The 9,257-nt window shown below is 35.8% G+C and overlaps 1 protein-coding gene and 1 long non-coding RNA gene across 4 annotated transcripts; one reads left to right on the top strand and one right to left on the bottom strand.

Moving 5' to 3' along the window:
• Positions 1-3,778: 3,778 nt before the first annotated feature.
• Positions 3,779-4,786, top strand: LOC118800562 (stonustoxin subunit alpha-like). Its single transcript, XM_036560827.1, has 2 exons — positions 3,779-3,952; positions 4,152-4,786. The coding sequence occupies exons 1-2, from the start codon at positions 3,877-3,879 to the stop codon at positions 4,685-4,687; spliced, it is 612 nt and encodes a 203-aa protein (XP_036416720.1). The 5' UTR covers positions 3,779-3,876; the 3' UTR covers positions 4,688-4,786.
• Positions 4,787-6,674: 1,888 nt separating this feature from the next.
• Positions 6,675-8,997, bottom strand: LOC118800563. 3 transcript variants are annotated; one of them, XR_005006251.1, is made up of 5 exons: positions 8,928-8,997; positions 8,297-8,334; positions 7,400-7,575; positions 6,905-7,086; positions 6,675-6,704 (listed from the first exon to the last, which is right to left on the bottom strand). It is a non-coding gene; the product is annotated as an uncharacterized LOC118800563 (long non-coding RNA). The 3 variants fall into 3 exon arrangements; XR_005006250.1 differs by having other exon boundaries at positions 6,678-7,086; XR_005006249.1 differs by lacking the exons at positions 6,675-6,704; positions 6,905-7,086 and having other exon boundaries at positions 7,147-7,575.
• Between the last annotated feature and the right edge of the window lie 260 nt (positions 8,998-9,257).

Here is a 9,257-nt window from a genome sequence, read left to right as displayed (position 1 = left end):
GGAATAACAATAGTGTTGCGCATTATTATATCACTACTACTACTACTAATAATAAGAATAATAACACATTTTATAAATAATAATAAAAAATAATAAATTTCATAAATAATACTAAATATATTAATCAAATAAATGAATGCTAATATTTGTCTGAAATCTATAAAATGAAATAGTAAAATGCTAAATTTCTTTAAAATATTTCCATTTTTAATGAAAACCAAATTATTTTTGTCAAATGTCATTAATTTAAATGTCATTAACAGTAACTTTTTAAAATTATATTTCATTGCAGCATATTTATTTTAAAGTAGTAAATGTAAATAACTGTGTTCTCCAGCCTGTAGATCTGTTGATGGTGCTGAACATTCTCTACATCTGTAAGATCACAGAGATACTACAGCTTTACAGTTTGATCATTTCAGGGTAAAAACCTCCAGCCTGACAGACACATCTTACAGAGTTTACCTTCTTACAGAACGACTGAACTGAGCTGAATATTAACTGGCTTCACTGTTAAAAGTGGAACACAGCAGAAGTTGATCTGAACTGTTTTCCAGCTTTGAATTATACATATTAATTTTGGTCATTTGAAGTTTTATTTACTTTGAAATGTTTTGTTCATTGTATTTATTTGAGTTACATATTTAGCATATTTAAACTAATTTCATGTTAATAAATTGTGAAAAAATTTTATATATTCTTCTTTCATTGAATATGAACTTTGCGTCATGTTTCCAAATGACTTTTATAAAATCTAGGTTTTGTGTAGATTTTCTATCAAATCTATGCGTTATTTATAATGTTTATAGCGTTTTAAATCCATCATTTTATCAAAATGGACTAATTCATTACCTTCAAACTTTTACTTGAATAAAAGCAGCTTTGATTCATATGAAACCTGATAGATTAATATGGCTATGATTCTGAAAAAGATGTTTTTAATTATACACACACAATAAAAATAAACAATAAAACAGTAAAGAGTGAAAATATTACAGATTAATCTTTACGAAACTCCAGAAAGTCTCCATCCTTTATAAGGAGTAACATGTTCTGTTTCCTGTAGTTATGAATATACTGTGTTCAGATCTTCTTATAGTGAGTTCAGTATATTAACAGTAGAGGAAGGTGAGTGAAGTGCAGCGAAACTCCAGAGAAACTCAATTAAATGCTACTTTTATATCTTTAGTTGAAGATGTTTAACTTATTTAGGTTATATCCATTCTAATAATTTTGTGGAGTTAATTTTGCGCCAGAAATGTGAAATATAGTAATGAAATGTTAAATATTAATAGGGTTACAAAAGTTACAAAAACAACACAAAAAAAAGACTAAAACAAACTTCAGTTTTGAAAAGTGTTACTAATTATTTTCACTCATTTTCTTGTACATGTATTTTGCATTTTGCTAGTTTTGCTTCTACTTTTTCTGTTTTGCTGATGTACTTTTGCTTCTGAAATCCCTCTTTTGAATCTGAAATCTTTCTTTTATTTGTGAATTTTGGCACATTTTCATGGGGGATGGGTTTCAGAAAAGTGTTTACTAGACAAATGAGTTGGAGTGACAGGTCTTCTGAAACATAGCCACACCCACTATATGTCTTGTGTACCGCTCCAACATGGCATTGTATTGATTGCAACGTTGAACTGGAGTATTACTTTAAAATGAATAATGAAACACATAGTTAGGGTTTTGTTTATCTTTGTGTAAAAAGATATTATTGTTATTCTATTATGTTGTTGAATGAAGCTGTAGTTTTACTAATAAGCCTAGCAGTGTCATCTATAGATAACTAGCCTATCACTATGATCTGGGGTTACTGGACTACCAGTGTGATCTAGAGCTAACTAGCCTTGCAAAGTGATCGAGGGCTAATTAGGCAAGCGGTGTGATATAGAGTTAAATAGCGAAACAAAACTATCTATAGAGAAGTAAGCTGAAGTATGATGCAGCACTAATTAGCACAAAAAGTGATCAAGTGCTAACTGGGCTACTAACGCTAGTTAGTATAGATATAAATATCTAACGTCAGTTCACTGTATTAATGTGAAGACGGTGATTTGGAGCTGCAGTGTTCTGTAAACTGGTAATGGAGCTAAAGCTCTTAAATATCTAACGTTAGTTCAGTGTATTAATGTGAAGACGGTGATTTGGAGCTGCAGTGTTCTGTAAACTGGTAATGGAGCTAAAGCGCTTAAATATCTAAGATTAGTTCAATGTATTAATGTGAAGACGGTGATTTGGAGCTGCAGTGATCTGTAAACTGGTAATGGAGCTAAAGCTCTTAAATATCTAACGTTAGTTCAGTATATTAATGTGAAGATGGTGATTTGGAGCTGCAGTGTTCTGTAAACTGGTAATGGAGCTAAAGCGCTTAAATATCTAACATTAGTTCACTGTATTAATGTGAAGACGGTGATTTGGAGCTGCAGTGATCTGTAAACTGGTAATGGAGCTAAAGCTCTTAAATATCTAACGTTAGTAGAGCTAAAGCTCTTAAATATCTTAGTTATTAGTGGAGCTAAAGCTCTTAAATATCTAACGTTAGTTCAGTGTATTAATGTGAAGATGGTGATTTGGAGCTGCAGTGTTCTGTAAACAGGTAATGGAGCTAAAGCGCTTAAATATCTAACATTAGTTCACTGTATTAATGTGAAGACGGTGATTTGGAGCTGCAGTGATCTGTAAACTGGTAATGGAGCTAAAGCTCTTAAATATCTAACGTTATTTCACTGTATTATTGTGAAGAAGGTGATTTGGAGCTGCAGTGTTCTGTAAACTGGTAATGGAGCTAAAGCACTTAAATATCTAACGTTAGTTCACTGTATTAATGTAAAGACAGTGACCCGTGTTCTGTAAACTGGTAATGGAGCTAAAGCGCTTAAATATCTAACGATAGTTCACTGTGTTAATGTGAAGACGGTGATTTGGAGCAGTGCTATTCTGTAAACTCGTAATGGAGCTAAAGTGCTTAAATATCTAACGTTAGTTCACTGTAGTAATGTGAAGACAGTGACCCATGTTCTGTAAACTGGTAATGGAGTTAAAGCTCTTAAATATCTAACGTTAGTTCACTGTGTTAATGTGAAGATGGTGATTTGGAGCAGTGCTATTCTGTAAACTGGTAATGGAGCTAAAGCTCTTAAATTTCTAACATTAGTTCAGTGTATTAATGTGAAGACGGTGATTTGGAGCTGCAGTGTTCTGTAAACTGGTAACGGAGCTAAAGCGCTTAAACATCTAATGTTAGTTCACTGTATTAATGTGAAGACGGTGATTTGGAGCTGCAGTGATCTGTAAACTGGTAACGGAGCTAAAGCGCTTAAACATCTAATGTTAGTTCACTGTATTAATGTGAAGACGGTGATTTGGAGCTGCAGTGTTCTGTAAACTGGTAATGAAGCTAAAGCTCCATACTATCTAACGTTAGTTCACTGGATTAATGTGAAGACGGTGATTTGGAGCTGCAGTGCTCTGTAAACTGGTAATGGAGCTAAAGCTCCATACTATCTAACGTTAGTTCACTGGATTAATGTGAAGACGGTCATTTGGAGCAGCAGTGTTCTGTAAACCGGTAACGGACCAACCATGACATTCAACTTTATTCCCTTTTCTAGTGATTAAACATGACTGCCTATCAGCATCTCACGGCAGCAGCAGCTCCGAACTGCAGCTCTCAGTACAAACAGTCTGTATTACCAGCCTTAATAATAATAATAATAATAATAATAACAATAATAATAATAATAATAATAATAATTGATCTTATGACTTTAGTTTTATCTGGACTGTAAGGTCTGAAGGGTGTTTTATACTGTAATGATCTGTTTTAGTCTTTATTTTAGTTTAGTTTTGATTTGATATGAAGTTTAATGAATGTATAAATGTGTGTGTTTGTTCTTCAGGGTGGATCATGGAGGGAAGATCAGGATCAAACCAGGACCACAGAAATGTAACACAAACACACACTATACACACACACACACACACACACACACACACACACACACACTATACACACACACAGTATATAAACACACAAACTGTTTTTTGTGCTCCTCTGATCTCTGCGTGTGTGTATCTGTGTGTGCATGTATCTGTGTGTGTGTGTGCGTGTGTTTGTGTGTGTGTGTGTGTGTGTGTGTGTACAGATGCTGTTGATCTCACTCTGGATCCAAACACAGTGAACAGTCGTCTCTCTCTGTCTGAGAGGAACAGAAAGGTGAAGTGGGTGAGAGATCAGTCATATCCAGATCATCCAGACAGATTTGATCATTGTTCTCAGATTCTGAGTGTGGAGAGTCTGACTGGACGCTGTTACTGGGAGGTTCAGTGGAGCGGATGGGTTGATATATCAGTATCATACAGAGGAATCAGGAGGAAAGGAGACAGTAATCACTGTGGGTTTGGACTCAATAAACACTCCTGGAGTCTGAACTGCTCTAATAACAGATACTGTATCAGACACAATAATCAGAGAACTGTCCTACCTGCCCCCCCCTCCCCCTCTAACAGAGTAGGAGTGTTTCTGGACTGGGGGTCCGGCACTCTGTCCTTCTACACCATCTCACCTAACACACACACACTGACCCACCTACATACATTCACCACCACATTCATTGAACCACTCTACACTGGATTTAGAGTTTACTATCCCTCCTCAGTGAGTCTGTGTGAGATAGAATAACATCTACAGAGAGAGAGAGAGACAGAGAGAGAGAGACAGACAGAGGGAAAGACAGAGAAACAGTGAGAGAGAGACACAGAGAGATATAGAGAGATATAGAGAGAGAGACAGACAGACAGAGAGAGAGAGGCAGAGAGCGAGATAGAGCAAGAGAGAAAGATAAAGAGAGTGAAACAGTGAGAGAAAGAGAGAGAGACAGACAGAGAGTGAGAGAGACAGACAGAAAAGAGAGATAGAGGTAGGGAGACAGACAGAGAGAGAGAGACAGACAGAGACAGACCGAGGTAGAGAGAGACACAGACAGACAGAAAAAGAGAGAAATAGAGAGAGATAGACAGAGAGATAGTGAGCAGGTTGGTGAAAAATGTCTTTGATGTTTATCTTTTTGATCTCACTTTGTAAATATGAGAGAAATCAAATCTTTCAGTGTTTAAATTATTTAGATTAAATAAAAAGAGTACAAAATAACCTGGTTGTGGGAACGTTTTATTGGAATGTTCCCTCAACGTTATTTTGTCCAGTTTTCTTAGTGTTCTCAAAATGTTCTTTATAAGTTATGAGAACGTTCCCAGAACATCACCTCAACCTTGTTTGCAACAACAGTTTAACATTTAAGGTTGTCTTAGAACGTTCTGACAACGTTCAGAATGTTCTCTGAACTTTCCCCTAATGTTCCATTTTGGTTGTATGAACGTTTTCATACCCAGCCATCACCATGTCTTGAGATGTCTTAAGACATGTCTAAAGACACATTATGAAGACGTCTTAGGACATCTTGAGGCATGTCTTAAGACATGAAGACATGTCTTTAAGACATGTCTATAGACACGGATCTTAAGATGTCTTGGCAATAATAACATCTCAAGACGTCTCAAGATGTAGGATGTATAATACGTATTTTTAAATTTTACCTACATTTTTTTAAATAAATCTTTTACTTTTAAATATTTTAAGGGAATTTTAAAATGTAACATTATTTATAGTTAAAATTATAGTAATTATTTTTTTTGTTCATTTTTTTGTTCTATGTAGGATGCATAATGGTATCATTTATTTTAATATATTGCATATCATTTTATAAACAAACATTACATACATTAGTACATACTACATTTATACATTTCAGAACAAATTTAACAACAAAAGTAATAATACTAATAATAGGCACATGGTTCCCAGTCTGTAGCTTTCTCTACAATAAGCCATTTTATATGAAACCACTAAATGATTTTGTTTACATCGCAATGACAGAATTATGCCAAGTTTAGAAAAATGTGGAATTCTCCTTTAAATGTTTCTGTTGCATTAGAAAAGTTTATGGAATCAGTGATATGATAAAAGTTTATTTGTGAGTTCATACCATGCCTTAAACATGGTGGTAGTATGAGGGAAAACTCTTATGCAACTATTTTGTAATACAGTGTTGCAGCAAAATTTAAAAATTTAATTCAGTGCTTTTAAATACCTTTTTATAGTAATTAACCCTTAATGTTTTAAAAATGTGGTAAAATGTGTTAAATACATTTTTTACAGACTATTTTACAGTTGCTTCATTTTTTTAATGAAGGTATCATTTTATCAACTTTTAAAATAATAATAATAAGGAGAACAAGAACAATAATAAGTATGCATAAATTACAGTAAAGTAATTTAAAGGGGTATGGAAAATCACTATTTTACATTTTTGTATTTCCTTGTTAATCTGTTAAAAATTCAGAATACTTCTACATTCAAATTATCTACTCTGCAATCCAAAGCATAGCCCATGAAAAAGCACCCACATAGCTTTCAAAAAATATAATTACAGTTATTGTTTATTGTTTTTACAACTGTGTATATGCACAGTACAATAGCGTCATCACACTTGATATGTTCTACAGAAAGAGAAAAACATGTTAACTGACTTTGTGTAGAAATTTGAAATATACTGCAATAAATACACAGTTCTGACCAATGAATCTGATGTGTAACATTAGCAGTGTTGGTCTTCTTTGTCAGAGATATGAGGAAAATGCATCTGTTAAAAAATCAATTTTAAGACAATAAATTTGAAATTACTTTTGGATCTGCGTACACAAGCAGGCTGAATTTAAAGGGGACCTGTTATGCTAATTTCCAATGTTCATAAATTTATTTTTGGGGTCGACTATAATACATTTACATGCTTCAGTGTTCCAGAAACACATTATTTTTCTCATACTGTAATTGTCTACTCACCCTCTGTCTGAAACGCTCTGTTAGAGCTCCAGTGTCTTTAAGCCCCTCCTTCCTGATGAGCCCAGTATGCTCAGATTAGTTAGCTCGCTCACTTGGCTCTGACTGATCAAGCACCAGAGCGGTTCCGCCAATACACGGGCTCCGGTAGATGCGTTGCGTTGTGTGAGGGCATGCCAAGCTCGCTGGTAGGTGGGCAATAAGGATTGTGTTATGGGATTACATCATCTTGTAACAAAGGAAAAGGGCTGGGGAACTCCAGCCCTCAGGCAGCTGAGAAAAGTGGTTCCTGTGGGAGAGAGTTTCTCCCTCTGGCATATACTTTCAGCTTTGTATCTTACACGCACAAAAAGATACATAACACAGTAAATAAAAGGGAAAGCATTATATATTCCCTTTATAAGTAGAATATAATGTACAGTATACATAATTTTACTCATCTAAAATCAACTCAGGCATTTAGTACACAAAGAAATGTGACAAGGCTTTAAATAATACCTATGCATGAACTCCAGCGTGGCACCCAGCTCACACGCATAGCTGATGTTCAGACAATGATGTTCAGTGTAATGAAAGAAGCATCAGGATGAGGCCACTTGGGTAAGAGCACAGTTGAGTGTTGAAAATGATATGGACTGCCACCATACTGGATGAGGCCCAAAGAGAGGATGTTCCTTGGGAAGGATTGAAAACAACAAAGTTGATTAGATAATTCACAATTCTATTGTTTTCATCCTCTAACATGCCAAAGTCAACACGTGACAGAAATGATCATTTGCTATTGAGGCAGGTGTGAGCTTAGTACTGATATCTGTATCTGTTAAAAGCTGTGTTAAAGGAGAATTACATGATTTTTAAGCACAATTTCATCATTAAGATGCAAAAAAATAGTTTGATACAAAATGTTCCATTGTGGAAAAACTTACAGAGTCAGAGTTGTTCACAGTGGCAGTGACAAGAACCAGACGTTTCAAGAGTTCAATGCCTCTAATCTCTCACAGAGAATTATTACATGAAATGATTATTAATAAGAGTTGAACTCTATTAGATCGTGTTTACCACATGCTGTATGCTATAAATTGTAGGGCTCTGAGACTTGCAGAATTACACATTAAAGCACAGTGAAGAAGTAAATTCATAAATATTGATACAGTGTTGGTGATATTGCCATATTGATATTTTGAACACAGCTGTAATGGCAAATAACATATTAATAAATTGAATGAATAAAGTGCAGATATTTAAATACTGTAACCCAGCTTTACCTAAACATTCTGCTCTTCTGTATTACCATAAATACTTCATGAATTATATTTGTTTGAAACACCCACCAAATCTAAACATCTGTCTGACATTCTTATAGTTTCATTTAAAAAATTAAAACTTGAGTCTCACCAGTTGCTCAGCTTCAGATGATTTCTGATGAGAAACATCTAAAACAAAACAGACACATGAGGTAAATGCAGCAAAATAATAACAGCAAAGCATAGCGATGAAAAACACAAAACAAACTGGTCATTATATATTACTAATAAATGTAGCCGAGTAAAACATCTAAAGCACAGATAATACATTTTAAAAATACTCTAGAAAGTACAAATCCACCAAGACGTTACTAGAGTAAATGTAACTGAGCAAATTAAAATTATTACTACCCTCTCTGAACCACACAGACTGACGGACTATGTTCAGTTTCATTGTTGTATTGTTCAGTGTGCTGACCCTGCTGCGCTGTGATTAGTGTGCTGACCCTGCTGCGCTGTGATCAGTGTGCTGACCCTGCTGCACTGTGTTCAGTCTTAGGTTTATTTCTGAGGCAGTCTTTCATTTGGAGCGCGTGCTAAGCGAGATCTGACGCAGCCGCGAGGCGTAAACAGACACGCCGCTTAGCCGCTAGCTAGCTAACTACATACGCTACCCTACCGCTGGTGTCTTCACTCGGCAGATCAACCCAGAAATACAGAAACAAAAGTTTACTCCAGCTGACTGTCAGTGAGGCTGCTCATCTCATTCGGTCACTACTCACCTTTTAAAAGCAGACTCTGACCGCTGCAGTCGGGACTCCAGTCGTAAAACCAGTCTCCACTCCACTCGGTCCAGTTATCGTTAGTCATCTACGCAGCTGAAAATCCTCGTTTGTGGAGCTGAAAGCGTCACCCGGCAGGCGGCGCTGTCTTAGTAAGGAGTGTAAGAGAGTCTTATCAGGTTTAACACTCGCTAAACAAACTCGATAAACTGCCCGCGGTAGCGCCCTGAGAGACCCGCTCACTGTAAACGGCTGTAACGGTCGCGTTTGGCTTTAAACGGAGGAACGGCGGAGAGCGCTCGCGCTTCAAAACCGAACGTCCAAGCGGCG

The sequence above is a fragment of the Colossoma macropomum genome, unplaced genomic scaffold, assembly GCF_904425465.1.
Source record: "Colossoma macropomum unplaced genomic scaffold, Colossoma_macropomum, whole genome shotgun sequence".
NCBI classification, from domain to species: domain Eukaryota; kingdom Metazoa; phylum Chordata; class Actinopteri; order Characiformes; family Serrasalmidae; genus Colossoma; species Colossoma macropomum.
The sequence above is the reverse complement of the archived record's forward strand: the minus strand, read 5'-3'. Positions and strand labels throughout refer to the sequence as shown.

Excerpts from the sequence above, each read along its gene's own strand:
- LOC118800562 (XM_036560827.1), top strand. The coding sequence starts at position 3,877 with ATGTATAAATGTGTGTGTTTGTTCTTCAGGGTGGATCATGGAGGGAAG. Across the intron at positions 3,953-4,151 it reads CAAACCAGGACCACAGAAAT|ATGCTGTTGATCTCACTCTG; the intron begins GTAACACAAACA and ends GTGTGTGTACAG.